Below are 27,578 nucleotides of genomic sequence, written 5' to 3'. Positions count from 1 at the left end.
AGTATATCAGAAAGATGAAGGGAAAAAAGTGTCGGATTACTGAGGTTGTCTAACGGGTGTTGGACTAGCGAGGTCTTACTGTGACTACAAAGTTTCTTAGTCTAAAAATAATAGTCCACGATAATAGACTTATATATTTTTACAAGGGCTATGATGATTGTAATATTATATAATAAATATTTTATAATTTGTAAAAACTGTCCGAGTATATAAAGTAGATACATATACAAGACTACCTATAAATTATTATATCTTATTACCGTCCAATGATGGTGAGCACGCATTGTAAATTGGCCTGTATATCAATTATTATAAAACTATAATATAGGATAAAATATATCATTTTCATCAGAGTGATAATTTTTATGTTATTTTAATCTCGAATCTCACGTTTTATTTATAGTAATTATTTTAAAAGGGTTTTCGAGGTTTTCCATCATATAGTTTCTCGGTGATTGGAGCCCTCAAGTCTGCGATATTATCGAGATTTTATAAGATCTCAGCCTACGAGGCTGCATTTTTAATGTCAAATTAAGTTAGCACTTGAGTTTAGGGTATCCGATTCATTAGAAAACATTACGAACAAAAAGTAATATGAGAAATACTAAATATACCATATGGATTCAATTAAGAGGATGTCAGCGCACTATTTGTTTTCTCTCTCTGGCCCACGTGCAACATAAACAAAACGCATTTACGCAGAATCATTTTTTCTATGTTTTTAAGTAATCTTAGAGTAAAATCACCCATTACAAAAAAGATAGAAAACAATATTTTTGAGGGAATGATATACCGATTTGTCTAAATATTGTCTCAAAACTATTTAAACATAATTTATATGTACAACATTTTTTTGTTTATTTTGAAAGTCAAATACAAAGTCAAATAACAATAAAATACAAAATCGATAAGTCATTCTCTCAAAAATATTATTCTCTATCTTTTTGTAATGGTTGTTTTTACTTAAAGATTACTTAAAACAAAGAAAAAATAATTCTGCGTAAATGCGTTTTGTCTATGTTGCGCGTGGACCAGAGAGCGAAAACAAATAGTGCGCTGACATCCTCTTAATTGAATCCCTATGGTATATTTAGTATTTCTCATATTACTCTTTGTTCGTAATGTTTTCTAATGAATCGGATACCCTAAACTCAAGTGCTAACTTAATTTGACATTAAAAATTCAGCCTCGTAGGTTTTTAGTAATAACATTATTATATACATTTAATTAAATATAATTGTTACTTACACTAGGTAGTGTTGGATTATAAAAATGTATTGTTAACGACTTTTGGAAAATAAATTACATAATAATATTATGCGTCTTAATCGTATTGTAATGTTGGGTTATTTGTATATAATTCGATCACGAATAAAATTTATTTTCGCGACATCTGTTATGACGTTGATAAATACATAATAATATATGCATACACCTATATAATTATTATTGAGATAATATTCGCGTCATCGGGGCGAGCACTTACGCCCAGACACTTACCGCTATTAAACCGCCGGTGTTGCAGGGTACGTCTACGTAATCGAAGTAAATGTGGACCGTCTGCTCGGGTTTCGCTACTATGTAAATGCCGCACACGGTCGGATCGTTGGTCGTCGATTTGTAGTACAGGTGGCCCTCTTCGGACCACACGGTCATACAGTCTACATAAATATACGGAAACACAAGCACGTTATAAACAATGGTCGTGACCACGATGGTAAACATTATGCATATACGATCGTAAAATGATGATCATCGTCTATACAATATAAACATTATCGTCCCCCCACGTGATTCCTCGTGAATACACCCGAGCGACCACGGTTGTAAGATAAGTAAATATACTGTACTACTATATATCATGTACTCGTTATAATAATATAAACGCTTCACCTGTAATGATTTTCTCTTGTGTTCGGATCCGTTTGCTTTGAACCGGGTACAGCAGTGACGAAGTCTGTCGGGGATACTGAAAACGAAACGACAAAAAAAAATATATATTCAATATTGTTATAATCGCTATAACTTTTGTTACTAATAACATGTATCGTCTCCCAATCCACGAATTTCTTCTATATCGATTTTCTAATATTATCATGCCATGCTAATTAAAACGACAACGTGTAGTATGAATAATAGGTAGGTAGTTCTTATACCGGAACTAGAATAGTGTACGTTTTATGAAGTCCGTTGTAATAATTGTTATTGAGAAATCGTCACCTCGATATTTTTATGAGCTTATAGATCGCGTCATGCTCGTGTTATTTCTTGTAATTGGACAGTTTGTTTTAAAGTTCCAGTACGTCATTATAATATTATTATTAATTAAATATGATCTATTGCGTATTAAATTATATTAATAGTTTCGGTACTTCTAATTTCATAGAATAATAATGTAATTACGCAACATACATAAATCGTCATAATAATAAGCGTGCGTACATTACGTCGCGTAGGCGTGCTTGCAGATTACTAAACTGTCAACGAAAAGTCACTCATATTTCAAATTTAGCCACCCTGCCGAGCCGCTAAATCATTCGATAATCGCCCCTCCCCGAAATGCAATATTAGTGTCTGACGTCTTCGTTCGTTCACATAGAGTATATGAGTATAGACTACTTATAATAATATATTAAGGTAACGTAATAGATCATTGCAACACGTCGTCAGAATAAAAATCATAGTGTAGGTATACTGTTATAGTTGTAAGCAAATACGACTTTCGATTAAAAAAAAAAAATTATAATATGAACGGACGGAATTTGATTAGGTAATAAAAAGCTATCCGATATAACCATTCGACTATTGAATTGATATCACATTAGGTACCAACTCGCTTTTGTGTTGTTTTTTTACTTTCAATTTTCTTTTTTCTCGGACGAAATAAATCATTTTAAAATATTAGGTTTCTAGCGATTTGACAAACGTTACACAATAAAAATCACGTGCATTATTTCATATTATTTGTATACCTATACCTATACCTATACAATACACGCAGTATTGTAATAAATAATATTATAGTGTATACGTATACGCTACATTTTATAGTATATTATGCATATATCTGTATTTCTTAACACAATTTTTGTCACTTAATAATAGCAATGCAGATATGACGCGTACACTTCAACGTCAACTTACTATATCTTTGTGTGTGTGTGTGTGTGTTTCCTTTAAACATTCATTTTTATATTTCAATTGAATAACCGCGATGTGATTGACGGGCCATGGATGTATACGATTCATACAATTATATGCCTACGTATATGAAAATAATATATATATACATTTCACAGAGTGCGTCAATCCTACCCTATATAAAAACCGAACATTTATTGTAAACAATTTTAAAATAAAATTTCAATAAAAAATAATATTGATAAGAAAAAATCAATAAAAAAATATATAGTTACCTACCTATAATATTATGACATCGCTCTCGGTTTTAATTCATAATAATATATGTTACAATGAATAAAATTTGATATAATCAATTTCAAACGCCACGAAAATATAGCATAATATATAGGTATAATAATAAACGGGTAATATTAATAACTCGATAATGCGTGTAATATTTTTGTATAGATTTTGTGCGAGCCAACGAGATTTACTCGGAATAACGGCCTTTAGTAGGTACCCAAAGGGTTAAATCCGGGCCTGCCTGTCGGACAAAATATTAGAATGTCCGGTTGAGCTTATTTTGTATCATTTGGTTCACAAATATACAAATATATTATAAATGTATGCGATGGTATCCCGCCGGTTTTTTGTCCCCATCAATTACGTATGTCAAAATTTTAATTTATCAAAAAAAAATATTGATATTTTTATTCCAACTGAAACAAAAATAATTATTTTTATCGGATCAGCGTAGGTATGTTCGTATATATTATTATATATTATTTTCATGATGTAAACAAATTTAGTCGCAGTTTTCAAGGAATTAAATATTATTCGGTTTTTGTTCGGGTAACATTCGGATATAGCTTCTAAAGTTTTACATATTAAATTGCATTTGGGAAAATCGTGGCTATTGAATTCAGTAAAAATGTGCAAAAGTCGTGTTTCGAGAAAAGGTGAATTGGAAAAAAGTCTGTGACAAATTTACAGTGTGTAACGCTCCGTACTATATAATTTAAGTGGTGGTGCAACGCACAAATATTCAACAGAATAAATATTTTTGCGTATATAATTTGAGACAAAAAAAATAAAACATTTTCGTTAGCAAAACGTTTTCAATACGTAGGACGTAGGTATTTCCGGTTAACGTTAAGACAGACAAATGGAATTTATAACGGATATTGTATACGTATTCTTGGTTCGAGTGTCGGGTGTATACGACTAATATACAATATACAGTGAGTACATTTAAATAATATGTAAATATTTGTGATGTATTATCATATTATACGTAAAACGCATCGACCCGTGTAATATATTATTATGGACCTCACGGTGCTCGCGCCTCCATTGTATTAGGTAAATGTTGACTATCGGTAAGTTATGATATATAATATATTATATACAAATTATGTTATCGCGCTAAGTAATGGAATAAAATAATAATAACAGTGTCAGTTCAATAATATATAAGTATTATGTATTTATATGTACATGCCACGAGACTTTGCAATAGTATATAATATGCTGAAACAGTTCGCACAGGACATTTGACACGTGTTGAGTAGGTGACGACATCGCCGTGTTAGCGACACCACTCCTCAGGTAATCAACATAATATAGTATTAACATTTATACGTACGGTTTCGATATTAAGTTAATGGATGTTGTCGGTGGTTATATCCACTCAATTTATTCCCACTCGGTTTGAGTAAAGTTTCGAAGACACTGTTATCGGCAAATAAATGTTATTATTTATTTATCTTATATGCTTTAGTGTCTAAAACTCTAAAGTATTATAATATAATAGCTAACAATAATATATCCAATATTACTAATAAGTGTCACTGGAATAGTTAACAACAACTTTTAAGTTTCATAAACACACAATAGACATATAATTGAATATAAATAAATATCTATAAGGTTTAACAAATTACTTATTTATAAATTGAATACATTGTCGTATGCATGAAAATTACAATCGAAGTTTCTAATTTTTTGTAGAAAGTTTACTTTACTTTGCGCTGTAGATTAGAAAGAGGAATAATAGACAATTTTCCAAAGACGAAATTATCTTGGTTTATAAAGTTGTATTTATCAGTGTTATTCGCAGACCACAGTTTTGTTTGCATTTAAAAAACTTCTTCTACGCAATTAGATGATGAAATAAAATTGATTTTGTAGTTTTGACAACAAATAATTACATAACCTAAACAAAATAATTTCGTACTTTAAATGGAAAGTACTTTTTGAATGATTGTTTAAGCGTTAATCATGAAATAATTACTCAAAATAAAATATGAATTATTACTATCCCAATTCCCAGTTACTCGCTTTTCTTATCAAATTATTTGAATATAATTGTTAGGAAATATTGCTACTGCAAATAAACTCAGATATTTATTTCAAATTGTTCAGCGAACACAGATAATTATTAACATTATAGTAGTTTTAAAAAAATAATCTTTTAATTATAAAAAAATATTTAAAATATTTATATTTCTCTTGCTTGAAATACTGGTGCTTTGAGTTTTAGTCGAATTTTAGTCTCCTACTGAACAACATCATCGAGTAAAAATCACTAATGTGGAATAGAATAATATGTTCTTGAGCTTCACTGAGAAGATTTTTTTTTTATTATTGCAATAATTTATTATAACTGTGATATCTAAATACACCATAAAAACAAACGAGGCAGGTTGTAACACGTTTTTAAATTTTGTACAGTCTAAAGAAACAGTATAAGAACCTGTACAGTTTAACGGACTCCTTGAATCTAAATAACTTATGAGCGGAAAAAACAATATAAATACATATTATATGAGTATACTCATTGACTCTCGAAAGTGTTTGGTTGAACTTGGGACGAATCCAATACCGATGTATAAATGCGCATATATGAAACAAATGGAAATTGTTATTGGTAGTATTGAGAGTGTTCTACTTATTAGTATATATTGATTAATCAAGAAACAATCAACAAAACAATACTCTGCAACAGGGTTAATCGAAATGTGTCCCTTACATTCTATGTATAAATTAATTGTCTTCCACGTTTCACCGAATAAATGTGATGTTGTTGAAATCGCGTAGGGTCCATTTACATTTTACATATATTATAGTGAGTAAATATATGTGAATATACGCGATCATATAAAAGTGTAATTTACCATTAGTTTGGAATCTATCTAAAACAAATATTTATCCGATTTTTCCATTAAAGATAATATTTATGCGTATTCAATTAATTTTTAATTGAATTAATCTTCGAGTTGACCAATATACGTGACACGCGGTGGGTTTCTCAGTGTTGTTCGCTCATTTTTGTCTTATACTCTCAATACGGTAAGATTAAAATTGCGAAAAAAAATATTTAAAAACTTAACACCACTGTTTACAATAAACTGAATCGTTTTTACCAACATATGTTCCAAATAAAAATCATGATATTATTATCATAATATTTTATCGTACAATAATTGTACCTATTTATATGGGATCACCGTTGTACATTGCTGTGCGCACGTGCAGAGTATAAATTCGTTTACCTACCGAGTTGAAAAGTACAGGTGTTAAATACAATGTTTGCATTAAAACGGTTGTACTAAATAACTTGATGCAATTTACATTTAGCTTCAAGTAACTTTTTCTATAAAAATAACATCAAAACGTTTCAGTCTCGCGGCAATATATTAAGATCCAAAAATGCTATAAAGTTAAGCTATAACATTTATGTTTTGATTTGACGACATACCTTAAACTTTTAATAATTTTAAATTAAGACTTGCGAACGCAATACACAAAACATTATTTTTATGCATCATAATTGCTATATACCTAAATCTAATTAGATTATTTTTAATCTTTTATTTGAACATTTTAAATGTGATAAGTTTGTGATGTGTGTGAAATAATTAATGTATAAATAAATAGTACTAATATTTTTTATTGTCTATTATATGGCAATATTTTCACTATTATACTTGAATCAAAATTCAGATAGTGCTGGAATGATAACTCTATTATTGATTTTAATTATGTCGAAATGAAGCTGTTTTTTTATAGCTCAGTAGCATCATTGCGATCCCTGGGATATTTATATTTATAAATGTATAGTAATTAATATTATCAAAACGTTATTTTTGTAATGTAATTTTGCCTCTAATTAATAATGAGCGACGAGCGTGACATTTTTAGACCGTCATCTTAGAATTGAGAAACGGCTGCTTGATGGGTAAATAGTTAGGTAATGGAAATTAATAACTATTTTGAATGGTTAGATTTTTTATCGATGGTATAAAAAATATTATATTCAATACTTTACTTTTGAGTGTCATAGCTATTAAAAATTATTATATTTAGATACTTCTTAGTTTTCCAATAATAGAAGCGACAAACCATTTTAATAATTTTCTAAATACGAAAATAACAACCATCCATATTAAAACTAATAATAGTTTGGTAGATATATGTTAAAATTATAATACAAAATAAGATGTTGTGTACCGAATTAATATCAGTTATGAATTTTTATAATATGATATTATTATCCATTTTGAATGAATATTAGTTTGAAACTGAGAAAATAATTCTTATAAAAATAAATAATTTGAAATAGAACAATAGAAAATACAAGTTTGTGCAACAACAATAAAACTGGACAGGATACAGTGACCGGGTGTGCCAAACTGCCAACTATAGTCTCTCCTCGTTCACTTCTAGCTCGGACTAGTGTTGTTTTTCCTATTATAAAAGTTTGAAAGAAATAAGATATCGTCGCTTTCGAAAAAAGAAACTATTCTATATAGACGTGCTTAATGTATTAATGTTTTAAAATATTAAACGTTCACACCAAGTATAGAATTTTTTTTCAACATGTTAGAGTTATATTTTACAGAGCATTTGAATAACATGGTAAAATAATTGATCGTTTATGAAAATTTCATATTCATTCAAATTTCAATGTACACACTTTACCAAAATATATAAAGCTCAAATGGTAATATCCATCGACCATCATGATTAAATATAATAAAATAAATAATTCAATAATAATTTCTAGTTTCGATTGAATTTTTTTTCCTAAACTAGGTACAATGCGAAATGAAAAACGTAATAATGTCACTGTATTTCTTAAGCTTGTTCGATGATTATTCTTAACACTTTAACGAAACATATTCTGTCTGGTGTGGATCAAAATATTTACATGCCTTTAACATTTTGTATCAAACAGATGGGGAAATTTCCATCTTAAACGTAAGTCTTTTAAACTATTGAATTCTACTCAAAATAAACTAAAGAAAAAACCAGCATAATTAAAACAAAAATAAAACATTTGTAAAATCAATAGGTATAATATGAGTACCTACATATATCTATTTTCACTCTACTCAGGATCAAGAATTGTAGACTACGAATTATACCGTCTCTATAGTCATGTGCAGTTCAGCTGGTTCAAATAAATAATGTAAACATTTTAAAAGTCGACCACAAAATAATATTTATATAATATTATGTTTTTCAACAGTCTGCTGCAGTATTTTCCATTCTATCATGTCCTTTTCCCAGACAGTCCCGTAGTGCTATTGCTGCTAGTTTTACTATAATATTATATTATACAGTGTATAATAATGTGGTCTCAAATGAATTCTTCAAAAACACTTAACTGACATAATTTTAATTGATATAGTACCTACTTCCCCGTTCGTTTTAATGTCTTTACCGTTAATATTTCAAGTTGTGTGAGCTTGGTTAAGCATCTGTATACATTTTTCAATAAATCACCATGTGTGACATTTTTCACAACTTGTCAGTACCTATTTGTTTTTTCTTAAAGTCTTACTTTTGTACTTATTCCGTATATACTAACTATATATTATAATTTTCACATTGCACTGTACTATATAATATATTGTTTAGTCTTATGCATTTGAAATTGACTATTGTTACACTAAGCTCGATAAGTGGTTTGTTTAAATAATGTTTAAAAAATTTGTATGAAAATATAATTTGAGCATTAAGTTGTTCGATTTGATAAAAAAAAAAAAAATAATAATATTAATAATACAATCATATTCATTGTCCAATGTCTATGTATATTATAATATCATGCTGTGTTCAAATGTAAAAACATAATTTTGTAAACCATTTTATTAGCTGCCGCTAGGTTGTTCATCATAAATGTCCATCCATTTAGTAAATGAAGATTATTAATTATTATGTAAAGATTTCTAAGGTACATTTTCACAAATAAACAACTTCTATGAATTTGGTATAATATCAACATGCGCTGCATAGTAAGAACGTGGTCAGAATTAATTGAAAATAAACAAGTGCATATAACTAAAGCCGTTACTTTGTCAACATTTAACAGTTTAGATATAGAATGGGTTCGTGATTATGAGTAATTGAACATCTATTATCATTAACAATGGAAATCGTAACTAATAATTTAGTCAAACAGAATATAATATCACAAGATGTACAAGACTATATGATAGAGGTAGTAATTCCTACAATTTTTATTTGCGTAAAAAAGCCCTGTACTAACTAAATACAAAACGCATTTTCATTATAGTGTACATTTTATAATTTAATATTTGTACATTGGTAACCTAAACTTTTTTGGACATAGGTATATCCTATAACCATATATATATATATATAAGTTTAGTATATAATTTTACATCATAATAATATTTAATAAAATAATACACCAAATATTTATTTAACTATAGATGTAAATATACATTTGAAATATAAAAGATTAAAGTATATTAGGGTAATAAAAGTAATTGACATTTGACTTTACCTTAAAAATTATGAAGGTGTTTTATTTTATTGTAGACTCTATCTGGAAACTAGTCTTGGTATCTGAGTAGGACTTAGGTATCTACAACATTGTATTATTACAAATGTGGTTTTTCGTTTATATAGTTATAAAATGCAGATTGCAGCTATACTTGTATACTTTATAATAATTAATAAGTAATACATAATATATAATATTATGTTATTTAACTATTTATTATTAATTATTGTTTAATGTCATATACTAGATGTAATTTTTTTTATAGTCACCTTTTAATAAAATAAATGTATTGTCTAGTATAATAAATATTAATTTAGATACGTATACCTAATAATATAATAATTAATGAAAAACAATTGTTACTAAACTAGTATTTTAGAATATTATATATTTTATGGTTATAGATATTATATTAAAGAAGTGTCAGGTACATTGATAAATGTAATGATTATATTTAATTATGTAAATCATAATAAAAAAGAATAATGTATTTAGTTGGTACGGAGCTTTTTTTTCCAATGAATGTTGTCCGGGGCTTTTTTTTCCTTGATTCATTATTAAATTTAAACAAAATATCTCTCAGCAGAATAATTATCACCAAGATTGATCAAATTTCACAGTTGCAATTTAAAACGTCCCGTTATAGTGTTAAAACTAAAAAAAATACTATGACACTCTAAAATCGATTAGGTACTATACTATAATATTATCGACTGTCTGAATAAAAATAAAAAAATAAATGTTGAACATTTTTACTTATTAAATTATTATAACGTCAGTTTTAATTTTCGATCGATTGATATTTTATATTATAAAACTCTGGAAATCCTTATATTATGTCAAGCGTTTTTAACTATACAAATAAAAAATACGTTGTAAAACTGAATACTGTGCTTTTTTTGCTGCGTCACTATCAAAATTTAAAATTGCTCGGATCAATATTTTCACGTGATTTGTAGACTGTAGTCAGTGTTGTCTTTTTGAAAATTTGAAGTAACATTTGAGTAATAAAGAAATATTAAAATAATTATTGTAGTGTATTTGTATACGAAAATTATCTTAAGGTAAGAAAATAAAGTTGCACCAATCAATTATTTGGGAAAATAACAAATTGTAAGACAGTTTCTTGATGTGTAGTTACTGACGAAAGTTGAAACTAATAGGTAGGAGTTGATATTTTGAAGTAGAATAAATAAGAAACATTAAATGTTGTATACACCACTTGATGTGAAGTGGTTCTATCCTCGAAAATAAGGAATGAATGATAACCGACAACACAGTGAACATATAAACATAGATATACATAAAATGTGTCAATGATATCAAACAACGTTCATTCGATTTTGCACTTGTAAATATATCTGATGGATAGAAATTGAATGCTTTAATACAATGTAAATACGAGTACGTAAGTATACCTATATAAGATATTTGAAGGTAGTCATGTTTGGATACAAATAGTGGATACAAAATAAATTAAAATAAATATTTAAGAAAGTTTTCGATCCTTGGATGAATTGCTAAGACGTAGAGTTATTCCTCGATAGTTATATTTTACATTCTACCATTTTACATCTATTACAAGACACTCGTATTTAATAATACAAATTAAAAGTAAATAATATTATTAGATTGTATTTTATTCAGTGGAAAACTCAAATTTTAATTATTTTTAAGAGGATGGAGGGAGGTATGGGAAGAAAAAATACTTCAATTTTCATCTTCAATATAATATCATTCCAAGTGTAAAAGTGAATCTAGATGTTACCAGGGACGATCTCAAAAAAAAATCATGGGGGGGTGTAATCTTCAAAATTGCCGACTAGAATTTTAAATTCAAATTTTTGATAACTATTAACTATTACGTTATTTTTAGTTACATGCTATAAATTTATAATTTCTTTATTACCTTATGTTTCAATTTTTAGTTTAAATTAAATTTGAAATTGAAACTTAGAAATACCTAACTTATTACTGAACAGTTATATTTTATTTTTATTGTTTAAAAATTAGTGATAAACTGAAAGCTTGTCAAATTTAATGTTTGTGGTTAATGAATGATCACGTAAACATAATTCGTTTGAATTTGAACTGAATCCTAGTATTATAATTAATCAGTAATCAATCATTATAATATATTGTGTGTAAGTAAGTCTATTAATATTTTAAAGAAAGTGGAGAAATTTGTGTAATTTATATACTATAGGTATGTAAGAAGTTCGGTATCTCATTTGGTTGCTCGAGGTCAGTTATTTCATTTCAAAGAGAAGTAAATATTTTATCAATATACCCATAGTGATCACTTCTATCTTTGAACAAAATGGATAGTGCCTTGGACTCTATTTGGACGACTAAGAGTAAACATTTGTCCTATGACTTTCGGAAAGTTCTATATGGTTTTCGATTAAGAGTGCTTATATTATTTAAGTACGTTTCACGTAAGTACCTGTGGACGGAATGTTCCTAATAATATATACGAATATGCTAATGAAACTTCCAACTATTATATAAACATAATAATTAATAATTGATAAGGTTTTATAATATGAACAGAAATTTATTATATTATTACGTTACATTAAATTGAAAAAATCTTTACTAAGAATTCCTGTAGAAATAAATACCTACGTACTTACCAACTTTTTATTTATTTCCAATTGATTTCACTCTTTGGAAACTAATACTAGCTTATACTTACTTATACCTACTTAGCCATCTGCCTGCCTATAATTTTATTTGTAAGATTTATCAGGCACCAATTTATTTGTATTAGTTAACTTATATAGGTACCTTTATGAAATACTTGATGAAATCTGATGACATATATTGGGAGTTAACAATATAACAAAATCAATTTTTATACATCGCCGAGTAATAAAACTTAAATCAAGATGGTTTTACATTTTATTGTCCATGCGAGTTGAAACATGAAAAACTTTTGGTACTAAATAGGTGTATACATGAGTATTCTGCGCGTTTATAGTAGGATAGTTTCAGCACCTAATAAAATTTATTAAGGTTTACTTTTTGAAATAATCATAAAATACAGCTCTGTAAAAGTGTCTCAATTTATTTTGACCTCTTTAAATATTTTATTGACATAGGTATTGTTTATACGGAGATATTTATAAGTAGTGTTACTGTAGATGGTATACCTATAATATATCACAACAAATATTCAAACATAAATGTGATTTTTTGTCACTGCTTTTACGTTTTATATCTACTAAATACCGATATGCATACGAACGAAAAATTAATAAATCTAAGTAGGTATATATGTTTTTAAGAAAATAATAATTTAATGTTCGATTTTTTTAGATCAAGTAAGCAATAGTATAATTTAATATTTATGTAGCCAATAATCACTAATGATTTAGTTTTTTTCTTATTACCCATTGCAGCAAATATGATTTATGAATAATTAAATACCAAAATATATAAAAAAAAAACTAAAATTTGTATCGACGGTTAATAATTTCATATAATAAATATGATATATATTTTAACTTTGAGACTTTAACATTAATATACAATATAATATATTTAAATATCTAAATAAATATATTATATTTATTTTGATGCTTATAAATCAGTAAGTTAAGACCGTATTATTTAAAAAATAATAATAATAATTTCATAAGCAATTAATATGTCGTTTTCTTGAATTTATAAATGTATACCAAATTGCAAACTCCCTACATTTCATATTCATATTTAATAGGTCCAACTTAAAACTTTTTATTTAGTCAATATTGTTTGTTCAATATCGTTTTAACTGCCAAAAGTGAAAACCCATTTGAATATTATATTCAAACGCACAGCAGAATATTAAACAATAATACAAGTTACGAGAGATCACTTAAAGTGAACTACACAAAGTTTATTTCATTTGATTGTAAAAAAAGATTACCTGCCATTAATACTCGAGTTTAATATAACGCTTTTATTGTTTAAATTTCTTCGTGTAAAAGTTAACTCAAATCTGTTAAAGGAATAAGTCTCAGAACTCAGAGTAATATATTGTATACCTATTGAAATGTTAAGTAACGCTGCAGTGTCGTGAGTTGAAACATATGAGTTGTTATTTATTACACAAAAGAAATAAGGTTTCAATAAGTCCTCTGTTCTTAAGAGCTGTGAATTCCATGCACGTTAACTATAATAATATTATGTTACATAAATAATTTAATCAGAGTCACTAAGTACCTACTTATGAACTTTACTGAATTTAGACAGCAAATAACAAAAACTTACTTTTAACATAACATATATTATATTTTAGTATGTTTAAAAATCAGTGAGACAGTAAATTTAAATACCTATCTAACAAAATCTAACCGTGAACAATGGGCCAAGCCAGACCCCATTCCAAAAAAAATGTCTGCCTATCTGATTAATTTTTGATTTTGTCTCATTGGCGTTTTCAACGACTGAAATAGATTTCCATCACCCATTGGTTATTTTTCTTTGAAACTGGCCAAGTGATTAGCAATAAAATCAAAAGATATTTACTGCACATGAATGTATTTATATAGGTATTGAGGTGGTTGACTAAAGTGATGGCAGACTTGGTCACAATGTAGATATCACTACATTGATAGGCAGACTTAATTTCTAGTAGCAAACTTCTTAGGTAATTTATATTATTCGAATCTATGAAGGTAAATAAGTCTTTACATTTTTTTTTTATTATTATATATTTATAATCTCCGTTTGACAGCACAATAATTAAATTTGATAATTTATGTACAATATTTTAACTTTGAATAATATGAAGAGGGAGACCAACCAGTGATGGAACCCAACGTAAAATTATTTTAGATTAGCAAATCTCTGCAATATTTTCTCTTGAGTCTGTGGATAGGATTTATGGGTTGAGTATTAGATGAGATTTGTGATACTAATGGGTTAGTATGGGAAAGTAGTTTGGAATAGAAAGCTCTGTAATGTTTGGTGGGTAATTGATCAACTGACTCGATTTTTAGTTCAGAGTGTAGTGTAGAGTTGACTACAAACCAAGGTGCAGACGTTATCATACGGAGAGTAATAGACTGGAATGCTTGTATGGTGCGAATTTGGGACGGCTTAGCACAGCTCCAAATTTGGATTAACATATTAATCACATATTGGTTGCAAGAGAGATTTGTACATAATAAGCTTTGTGTGCATTGGTAGTTTTGACTTTAAAATCGGACAAAGTAGGTGTGGGCGGCTGTTGAGGGTTTTTCTTTTTAGTTTAAGGTTTGGGCTCCAAGTTAATCTTTTATTAAACGCAATGCCGAGATATTTGACATTAGGAGATGATGGAATTTGAGTACCTTGAGAGTGAACAGGTGGAGATTCTGTTCTTCTTAAAGTGAATGGTACATAAAAATTAAACAGATTTGTCTGGATTTATTTTTATTCACCACTTAGTTGCCCAATTTATAGATAAATAATTAATATATTCGTAAAAGTGGTATTACCAAACAAACAAAAATAGTGTTGGGAAATTAAAATAACATTTTTAATGGGTGCATAATACAATTAGTTGTAAATTTAAATTTAAAAAGTAAATCAAACTCAATATTTTTGCCATTCTATAAAATTTGAGTGGAATAATAAATAACAATATAAATTTGTTTTATACTAAAAATAAAACATCATATATTATAATAATATATTATTAGCAATAATATATAATTGAACTAATGTCTTAAATAAATAAATAAATAATGAAATCACGGTGTAATTGATTCGATGAATATTTATGGAAATCATATTATTTAACTGTGTACACAAATATGGCAGCACAATATTATTTTATTATTAGCAGTTCATATTTTTAAAGATTATTTTGTGTTTATAACTTTTTTTTTCTTCTTCGTCTAAGTTTTTTAGCAATACAGACACATTTGCCAACGCTTTATTTTTTTTTCCTGAGGCGGGAACTTCGTTTACTCGAGTTTGAGTATTCTCCCCTGCCCCAATATATAGAATATAAAAAATCCTATTATTGTTTCTTGTCGCTATTTTGATGTGAAAGTAAAAGTTCTTTGTATTCTTTAGGTTTTATATTGCATTATAAAATACACTATTGACGTGGTGGTGATGTCTGTGTAATGTGTATATATATATATAAAAACATTTTCGAGAAGCTGTTTCTGTAGGACTTAATCCATTTATTGTTCAATGTACATTTTTAGCTTTCCCGTTCCAAAAAAAGGGCAAAAAAGACAACGTTAAACATTTGTAATCTGTGCTATTTTTATGAAGTGGTTAACTTCATGCAATGCAATTTTAAAAATATTGTTTATTATTTATACTTATAACAGGTCCCAACATAACTGAAAGGGTACGAATATAATTCAATGAAGTAGCGTTGAATATAAACTAGACTTGAAATACTCATTTGCTAGTGTGCATGTGGACAATTATGGCTATAATTCGTAACACGACCAGCGACAACATACGAGCAATGAAACGAATGGAAAGCTGGGAGGGTGTATCAGTTGAACCAATGATAAGTTTTTGAAGAAACCTCAAGTTGTAGTATCATTTACCCATTTGGCTAAAGTTGTCAAACCTAATTTATGTAGAACAGATGAGTATTCGTGGATATGAAGTGGTGAATATATTGTGTATTAAACGACTGTGATTTGTGTATTATACAGAGCATAGTTTTTTTTTTCGTTGGGAGGAGCACAGCGAGAATGAATACCCCAACTAACTTAGCGTATTTTACTGTAATCCTATAATATTATATTCGAAGTTTTTCAGATTATGGTCTAAGTGAAAAAACTGCAGTGTCTACGTTTGTTTTATTTTAAAGATCTGATCTTAGGACAGTTGATCGTCAAGTGCCGTCACAATATATATGTATTATATTATACAACTATGCCATAGTTTAACATTGCAGCCAGTCAAATACAAATGTACAATATTATCAGGACAACATTTAAGTTAAAAATTTGTATCAACAGAGACAAAACAAAAAAAATAAATAAATACATAAACCGGACAGGATACAGACACGGGATATTGAGAACATTCGTCGCGCTTCACTCAAGTCACTTGAGCGTGAAATAATAGTGTATAATTATAACAAACTTGAATCGAAAAAAAAATGAGTCTGAACGGAAATTGTTTTACTATACTTAGAGTTAATGAAACGTTTTTTTAAGTGTAAAGTTACTCAAAAATTATACACTCAAATGATTCCAAACATGAACACCATATTAACACCCTATTAAAACAAATATAAAACTATAATAACATAATAAAAAGCCACCTTAATTCAAACTTTAAAAACTTATAAGACATTTTTATATTTACGATAATCTACTGATTTATATAGTTATGATAAAAAATGGGTTCGTATTTAATTCTTGGGAGAAATGAAGTTAAAAAAATTATTCAAATCTTAAAATAAAAAACATGAACGAATCTTCTTCGTTTAAATATCCAATAATTTCATACGAGTTTTAACATAAAATAACCATATAGCTTGAAATAACTTAAAATAGCCTAAGCTGTAAAAGATGAACATAATATATTAAACAATATACATATTTAATTTTAAATTTTAAATTTGATACATATTTATCTAAATTCGAACTTTAAATGCTTGAAGAAAAAAAACTGTGCCCGTGTATTTTTAATATTTTTAAACTGCTATTATACCAAAAACCAAAATCAATTTTGTCAAAAACACCGATTTTGCGTAAAAATTCCCGTTTTTCCTTAATTTTTTTTTCAGGCACCATTGAAAACTATACTAAGAATTTAAAATGTTGACCTTTCCAATGCACCAACTAGATTCACTTTCCCATCGGAAAAGATACTACGTTGAAAATTAAAGTATTATTTTAATTACTTATCGTGTACACAAGCACAAAAAAAATAAAACACATCATTGTAAAATCAATAAGTACATTCATCACTCCGCTCAGAATCTAAAAAATATGTCTTCAGCAGAACAAATTTAGTATGGTTAACTTTAATATTATAGGTTATATTTTTTTTTGTCATAAACATTTTTAATTTTTACAATCTGTATTAATATTATAGATAGTGAATTTACTTATTATCAAACTCAAAAGTAAGGAAACAAGTGGTTTTACGGTGTTATAATTTTAATAACGTATTTGTAAAAATCCAACGTACAATCAAAAACTATTTTCTTATCATATATAAATATAATCTGTCATTCTGTACTCTTAATGATTTTAACAACTTACATGATATGATGATAAAACCAATTTTTTAACTATTATACTTATCACATAATCTACTGTATACGATAAAAATTAAACTCCTAAAAACGCATAAAATTGAAATTCACAAAATCAATTAACCACATGTATAGTGGCCATGTAGATACATGATATCGTGTATAATTATTTTAACGAAATATTATGTTATTCGCTGTCAAACCATAAAGTGGCAGGTTAATTAATTATTATATTATGTTTTCCGTGGTTCTAGAAATAATTAAAATTCAAAATACCTCCTCGGCCCCGCTATGTATGCCTCAGAATGTAATAATATTGTATGCATATATAGGTATCTAAGTGACAAATGGCCAAAGGATCTTCTTTATCCCAATTAATAAAATAAATAATATAACGGGCAGTGGACTTTACCTTTAAAATCCCCGTACTTGTAGCTTATTATGCATGCACATTATTATATATAATAATGTTGTGTGTGTATTACTATACGCCCCGGGACGTGAAAGTGCCCATATTCCATTTGATCACAGACTACGGTCCACGCATTTTGCACCGTTAGAACACTGTGCGAGACCATTTTTATGCATAAATAACATACCATATAACACAGGACAGAGAGTGTTGTATGTACAGCCATAGTACTGCATAGAAGTGTTGTAGAAAACGGTTCAAAACAAAATAATAATAATATATCATGTAGGTTTTATATATTTTTTATAAAATTTTCTCTACTGCAATCTGAAACTGAAACGTCCGTCCCCAACGATCGTTGTTTTTTATCTATGTTTTTTTTTATGTATAAACGGCCAGGTGGACATTGGTCGAGTTTATTAGTTTTTTTCCGTCTCGATTGGATGTTGATTTATGTGTCTGATTTTTCTAAAAAAATCAAATGTTAATACATATTATTGATTTCAATATTATGAACATTCGTAATATTAAGTTTTAAATCTGCAACAAAATATTTTGAAGAAGATACCACTCAACGAGGTGATGATAATAATTGGCCGAAAATATGGATTTAAAAAAAATAATATTAATTAGGAAAAAGGTAGGCGTAGGTGCGTATTACCCGGGAAAAACGTCGTGGGACGTCATAACGTTGCGTACAAAGTGTATATTAAAATCTTTAAGCCACAGATGGGGTGTTTCTGTAATAGATTGTTATTGATTGAACTCGTAGTTCATCACGAAATATATATATTTACATTAATTTACATAAAAGTATAAGTATTATGAAATGACGCTATGGAATTATTCTATCGAATTCAAATAAGGTCGAACCATATCTATAACAAACGTATATATTATACAATATATATATGTATATACCATATATATCATATTGTATAGTAACGTGTAAATAATATATACCTGTGAACCAGCCGCCATGTAGTACTTTTCTATTAAGTTTAATTTCATTAAATTAAGTATACCATTATACGAAAAAATAATAATAACCGTTACATTTTTAATACCAACACGATTTGGGTGTCGAGCGACATCCCTATAATGTGTTCACTTTTTTTTTATTCTTCTCATCGAAATGGTATCAATATTTTTAGTATTAAACTACACGGTAAACGTAGACACCAGCTAAAAAAAAAAAATAATTTCAAAAGATTAATGGACTTATGAAGCAATATCACTCTGATGAAAAAATTTAAAAGCATACACACGAAATTAATGCATAAAAAACTCTTGTCGAAGCGCTCAGAATCAAGTGCACTAATAAAATATTTTAATATTAATGCCCTTTTAAATCTTAAAAAACAGGGTATAGTTTTAATTATTTTTAAGAACGAATAAATATTTTTATTTAAACTCAAACATTCCAGAAATATACAATTTCTTTTTAATACCACGATGAATATGTATATCAATATACCACTGTGTAGTTAAAACTTAATATAATATGAGAGTTAAAATAATTTAAAATTGAATTTAAAAAATAAAGAATACTAAGTATATTATAAATTATTTATATAATAAATTTGGTAAAAATAATCGTTTTAAAGTTATTTATATTAGCGAATTAGTATAAATTACCTTTTGTATTATAATATCGAAGTAAAAGTAATGTTTTTTTTGAATAAACGACCATTTAAGTAATTTGAATAATACTTTATTAAATGTCCACAGTTAAAGTATGAAACTCGATTTATTCGTTGAAAATAAATCAATTTAAATAAAAAAACTGCAGAGTAATACATTTTATTTTTAAAAGTTCAGGTCTTTTGAAAATAATACATAAAAGGTTAATTTCAATCGTTGTCCGTTGATGTGAAAATAATTTCTTTTAATGATCGATTTAATAAGAAAAATGTATTCCCAATGTTTGCACTTAAATCTATATTAAATAGTATTTTATTTTATTTAGGTCCAATTATGTTTATAAATATAACTATACACTAAAACCATTGAAGGTATACCAAAGCCCAATAATAATAGGTGTTAAAAAAAATAATACTTTTTAGATCAACGATATACATATTATTAATTGAGAAAAAACAAGCTTATTGCATATAAGTTTTTTTTTAAATAGAACACATAAAAGAAAAAAAATATGAACATTTAAATATAAGCATCCATATATTTTTCATAACTCTTCAGTTTTAAGCTTACATTAAATAATAAAACTATACAATATTTCCATGATTTACCAAATTAATTTTTGTTCATATACTATTGTCTATGTGTATAATGTAATACTATTTATAATATTATTGGCAAGTTTAATAATAATTAATATACATGTAGTGTCTAGTATGACGTCAACAAATATCTATCCAATACAATGAATCGTTTTCAACATAATTTATTTAATTCCTTACAGCTGCTTTCAAGTATATTAAATTATTACATATTTTGTAGTCATAAAAAAGAATTGTTACGATACTGAAAAAAATGTATCAATTAAATTAAAACTGTTAATGGATACGATGAGAAAATATTTAAAACGCATTGTTAAGCTGAACGAGTTAAAATAATTATAGCTTATCGTTCGTTTTGGTCGGCAAACATTCAGGTCTCCCAGGAACAGCCCAACATTCATTAATCGAATCGTCGTATGCAAAATACCGTCACCAATATTTTGTTACATACAATCAACTATAATTGTGCAAAAAAATTGGAAACTATTTCATTTTCTTTGAAACAAATTAAGAAGGCTTACAAATTTCACAAACGGTCATATTTATAAATATAGGTTATAAGTAGACATTTATAAAATAACATAAACTCATATAGTCATATCTACATAAATACATACCTACATAAATACATACGTATACACACATGCACGTGTTTAATTTTGCAATTACTATGAATCTTCGCTGATAATCATGGGTCAATAATAATTTATAATAATACAAAAAGATCACTGGATACACATTAAACATAATACATACTATAATGCATGATTATGTATAGAACTATACACACAACATACTGCAGTTGTTGTAGTGTGTACGAGGGACAAAAGTCACAGAGAGATAGATTTTCTGCTATATTATTAGGCGATTACCTCAAATAGGTACGCCTTTATTTGTTTAAATTTTAAAAAATGTCCATCTCTCATTTATTTTATAATCCCTCGAATTTCTATACTGAAGTACATGTAATCTTGGACCTGTCATAGATACAAAAAAAATATATTCTTATACATATCAATAACCCTATAGCTATAATAGGTAATCCAAATAAAATACCTAATAAAATGATTCGTTCAATATACTTCCGAGTGTACGTGCTCATGACAGGTCATATAATACGATGAACTGCATGAGTTAAATCCATCTATTAAGAGCACTTTTGTAAACATTTGCAAACGTTCACATCTACGTTAAGCTCAAAATATATTATATACACCCAACGCTTCAATACACGTTAGTTGAACATTAAATCAAACCGTTTTAATAATTTATTTAAACAGCATATTATGAGCCTACCTACCTGTTGCTTTTAATTTTGACTAGGAACAAAACAGTAAGCGAAATTAGGCAATGAAGTTTAGAAAATCAAAAATGACTGTCAATATATCTTTAATAAACTGTATATTTTTTTTATTTCAGATTCACATCTTTACAAATTAAATGCTTTACTAAATTAAATGTTTATAAAATTCTAACAATTTAATTTTTTTTATTATGCTTAAAACTAAATAATTTTTACACAATAAAGTTTTCACATTAAGGATTATATTCTTACAACATTGTGTTTCACTAGAATTATTTTTTAATAATATTAAAGTTTCAAATAATAAGAATATTCGCACCCCAGGTAAATATTTCACTGAGAACAGTAAGAATTTCTGTTTTAACCTTTTGTTAGCGTAACGCGTAAGACATGACGTGTGTTTCTTATTTACTTTATTAATTTGAAAAGTTTCTTAACGTGAAAACATGATCTCCATCTAAAATAATTTTTTTTGCAACGTCTCTTTTAACGACGTATTGTTTCCGGTTATTGTAGCAATTATATTAAAACTAACAAAGGAAACATTATACTTTATAAACGGCATGTCAGCATTAAAGTAATACGTTATAGTGTGAATATTACATTTTTTTACAAAAGTGTAGCCAAAGTAGTGGTTTGCAGGTATTTGGTATACCTAATATGCTTATTCGATTGATGATTTATTTAATCCTCAAATAATATGGACACATCTCACATCGGGTACATATGTAAATAGTGTATTATATACATTTTTATTTGAGACAAATAAATTATAATAACAGTTTGGATTTAGATATTCATATTATAATATTGACTTATTAAGGCGTTATTGCCGGTGCCGAGTTTAGTGAGGACTAACGACTATAGTATATACTATATTGTGTAAAAATACCATTTTTATTCGTTTGAAACACCTAGGTAGGTAAAATATAACTTGATTATACAGTTTGTTGGTCAAATATAGGCTTAAATACTGTCTGGCCCTTGCAACAACTTATTATTAGATTTACTTTTCTAAAGAAGAAAAATGTATACATTTGACACGGTTAAAGTCAGGTTATCGTCGCCAGAGAACGTTTACGTGTTTTTTTTTAAACAAAGTACTTTTATTCAAGGCTTCAAAATATTTGTATTTTATTCGTATTCATGAGACAGGCACATGTGCTTAAAAGTATTTTAGATTCCAATTAAAACAATTGTTCTTGCAGATATATATTATTTTTTTTTTTGAGAAAACTCTTTTTGAAGCAATGAAAGTGTTTAAAAAAAGCTTTATTCATAAACCATCTACAGATTGGAAAGTTTGGAAAGTTAAAAGAAAATTGTGAAAAACAATAAAAAAAAAAGATGTTTAAAGTTTAAAAATACTTTTTAGAGGCATAAAAATGTTTTGATAATAAACAAATGGATTTGAAGTTGGAGGTAGAATATGTAATATAACATGAAAGTATGGAACATTTTATTATATGTAATATTAATTATTGTTGGCCACCCTCCGAGCATGTTAAATAGTATGATCCTAGTTCACAAACGTATTTTAATTAATAAACCATAATTCCATGAACTTTTAAAAAAATAATGTTGATAATAATTATAGAAACATTTCGTAATAATAATCATGTTACGAATATAATATCGATCTCCTTTTTAACCAAATCAAATATCATAACTAAGGCCCGGAGTTTGTGCATTTGCATTTTTTTTTCAGTAGTCCAAAAAGTAGCTAAATAAGCAACACGTTTGAATTATAGTCAATAGATCCGGACTATACAAAGTTGTATTTTGTTTTATTTTTGCATAATTTGTCACTTTTTTATGTGTACTGCAAATTTCTGTATTTTACGAATACCACCCAAGTGTTTCATACCCATTTTTTTTTCACTATTGTTTGTGCGTTTTTTCGGACTATTTCGAACGAGTCAACATTAAGGAAAAACTATTTATTCGATGTATATACGAACAAACCATTGCCATAATCCACGATTTCGTTTCAAATCAAAAAATATTGATAAAAATTGTGTAATATTTAATCTATTATAAAGCTGAAGAGTTTTTTTGTCTGAACGCGCTAATCTCAGGAAGTAATGGTTTGAATTGAAAAATTACTTTAGTGTTGAATATTCCTTTTATCGAGGAAGGCTATAGACTGTATAACATCACGCTACGACCAATAGAAACTAATAAATGGTTACTATTGGTTATAGGAGAAATAATTAGTAGAAATAGTATTTATTTATTATTGGTTTCCATTGGCTAATCGGGCAGATCAGGTACAAGAATGCATAAAATCGAATTTTTTCACACATTGCCTATACCAAGGTGGCTGAGTTGCACTTATACAAGCGTTGTCCGCGATCCGACGTAGGCTACTCAACACTTAGTAGTTTACAAGTTGCACTTACTGCTACGAGTTACGTTCATAAGTAGTTGAACAATCACAATTTTTTTAAGAGTTGTCATTTTTTCGGGCAACTTTGTTTGTTTTGCTCACTTTTTTTTGCGCGTGATCAGCTTTTATTAATCAGAATGCATTTTCGTTTACATGTTTTTGCATATTTTAAATGCATATTTGAATGATAGTCAATGCATATTTCGTACGTTTTTAGTGCATATAATTTTGGGCCCTAATCATAACTATTATACAAGTATCAAGCTTCAGATGGACACAGTGGCGATAAAGTGGTACAACTTAAAAAGACTTAAAACTTTTAGTTTAAAATTAATATCATATACAATTCAATAATCTCAATAAATATTTGTTTTTAATCACTTTTATATACCTACTGTACACAGTAAAGTATTATATAGTTAAACATTTTATAACAATAGTAAACAATCGTATTCAAAGTGAAGCTCAGTTGAAGCCTCAAATCTCAATGGCTAAAACTTCTTAACATTGTTTGCATTTCTGTGGGGTTTCCTTCATCCAAATTCTAACCTATTGAACGATTATATTTAGGTACATTTTGAATTCATTTAACTCCCAACCAAAAACATTTTTCACGGATAAAACACTTTATTTCAAAACAATATTAGTTAAAATCAAACATTCTTTGTTTTTTTCAGAGTTTAAAACGATTTAAACATTTAATACTGCCAACCTTATAAAATTGTTGTTCATTGTTCTTTAAATAGATCTTATAATAGGTGTCTAGTATATCTTTTAAATCCCTGGAAACATTGAAATCCTTAACCATAAATAGGTAATAGATACCATGGGTTTATTATATTATATCCATATTTTAAAATATCTTAATTAGTTTTCACTTTTCATTCAATAATAATCAAATAAATATTGGGAACTTACAACTTAAAAAAATTGTTATTTTATTTTTGTCTCCAGTCATTTCCGATAGGTATCTACGAGACAATTAATTTTCAAGTTAAATAATTGGAACTCAAACAAAGTTCAAATATAATGAAGCGCAAAAGCTTTGCTTTAAATTTATCTATTGGTGCATTACAATACAAATACATTTTTTAGGTAGCTTCGATATCAATATATTATTTAAAAAATAAAAAAAAAAGATAATTCATAGCTTTCAACCGTTACAATTATTGTCTTTTTATTACTGTACTTATTCGGTACATTATACATTTATATTGATAGTAATTTATGATAAAAAAATGTTCCATGTTGTATAGGTATAATATACCTAATTAGTTACTATATTATAATAATAATTGTTTGTTTTGAGTCCATTCCCTTTTCATCTCGTTGCAATCACACCATGTTTAACCAGAAATACTAAATTTAAAAACCTTATTTTACTGTATAACATTATAGATAAATCTGGCCGTTTGGCCGTCATGATGTTACACCATCTGAAATTACAGGTCAAACCGTTTTGGATTTCTTTTTAATGTTACATAGTACAATCAGATATTTTGATTAGAGCATTACCCGTTAAACATGATGTGATTACCATGGGAATAAATGAAAATAGACTCAGTAAGAAATAAATGTAATATATTACTGCCTTGCCTGCAGTACAATTTCCTTCTAGTGGGCTATATACAGTTTTTTAGAAAATGAATTCGATTACGTATCTATTTATATAATATATATATAATATTCATTATATTTATAATAAATACTTTTCAAAAGTATTTGTATTACAATCTACTTTTTGTAAATACTTTGAAAAATATATAAGATGTTCCATTATTAATTGTTCTGAATTTTGTCAAATACACAGTATAATAATATTATATTTAAATTATATTTTATTAACTGTATAGGCTGCTAAATCGTATTGTATGTCTGTAATTTTAGCCATAATAAAAAATTAGTAATTTAACACTGTCTAAATTATTGTACCTATTTCACATTATTATTAAAAAAAAAAAAAGTTTTCCTAAAACCTAAACTTGTTTTAATATAATTTATCGTGTTGAATGAACGTGAGTTTTTATTTTATTTATCTTAACAGTTTAATATTTTTATTATTATAGGTTTGCGTCAAACAAGTTTTCAATGAGACTAATTATTTTTAAATTAATGTTTCATCACAATTTTAAATATTAAAATTTCTGGTAGGAAGAAGTTCTTGATAATCCGTCATCCTTCCCCTCGTCAGTGCATCACTGTTTTCAATCAGAATGTAATTCAATAAATTCACAATATACATAATATTATGTACGGAATACATTTTACACAATTTTGTGAAGTTAAGCTAAAAATAAGTATAAGAAAATATTTGTTCAAAAAGTATCTATATTTCTACTCAAAACCCAATTACTTATTTTATCAGAATTCAAATACTTTTGAAAATCAGCATAAATAATTTATAATACTATAATACTTTTATACATTATACGCATCTTTTACGAACCTGATGGTTAGTATGATTATTAGTTATTTTTATTACTTATCAGTATTGTAAAAAATAAATTGGAAATGGTACAATATAACACAATATACAATAAACATATATAAATATATATATGTATTTATAGTATACTATTATGTATTGTACTATAAATAATCTAAGTACTATAACTAAATGGGGACCTAGCTATTATCTACTACAACAGTCAACAACATTACAAGTAGGTACACTATATTATATATAAACATAATAAGACACGAAATATTATTCACACTAATCAGTGGATCAATATTTTTTTCAACCTCTTGAGTGGACGAAAAAAATAGCAAAATTATATTAAATTAAGTTCTAATATTTTTCTAAATTTCTATTTTTCTATCAACTTTTTATATACTTGAGTTAGGTATATTATCTAATATTATCATCTAATAAACACAATATAAATCTATTAAATGATATACACCTCTGTATGACAGCATGTACCTACCTATAATAGTTAACTAAAATATGGTTTAGGAACAAATACTATGGTTAGTAGGTATCATTTTTTTTTCAACTAGTTGAAACATAATTTACGAAAATAATTATACATACCTAGGTACTCGTGTTTAAGTATATTATGTAACTCTGAAC

At 27.2% G+C, this 27,578-nt stretch overlaps 1 protein-coding gene across 1 annotated transcript in view; it reads right to left on the bottom strand.

Annotated features, from left to right (window-relative positions):
* LOC132943675 (corticotropin-releasing factor-binding protein) overlaps positions 1-27,578 on the bottom strand; it is a 40,161-nt gene that overhangs the window by 10,699 nt on the left and 1,884 nt on the right. The window contains exons 2-3 of the mRNA XM_061012717.1: positions 1,894-1,969; positions 1,501-1,661 (exon numbers count right to left, since the gene is read on the bottom strand). Coding sequence (XP_060868700.1) covers positions 1,501-1,661; positions 1,894-1,969 — 237 coding nt within the window. The remainder of the gene's footprint in view (positions 1-1,500; positions 1,662-1,893; positions 1,970-27,578) is intronic.

The sequence above is a fragment of the Metopolophium dirhodum genome, chromosome 4 (assembly GCF_019925205.1).
Source record: "Metopolophium dirhodum isolate CAU chromosome 4, ASM1992520v1, whole genome shotgun sequence".
Classification (NCBI taxonomy): Eukaryota; Metazoa; Arthropoda; class Insecta; order Hemiptera; family Aphididae; genus Metopolophium; species Metopolophium dirhodum.
Note: the sequence above shows the minus strand (reverse complement) of the source record. Positions and strands in the feature narration are given on the sequence as shown.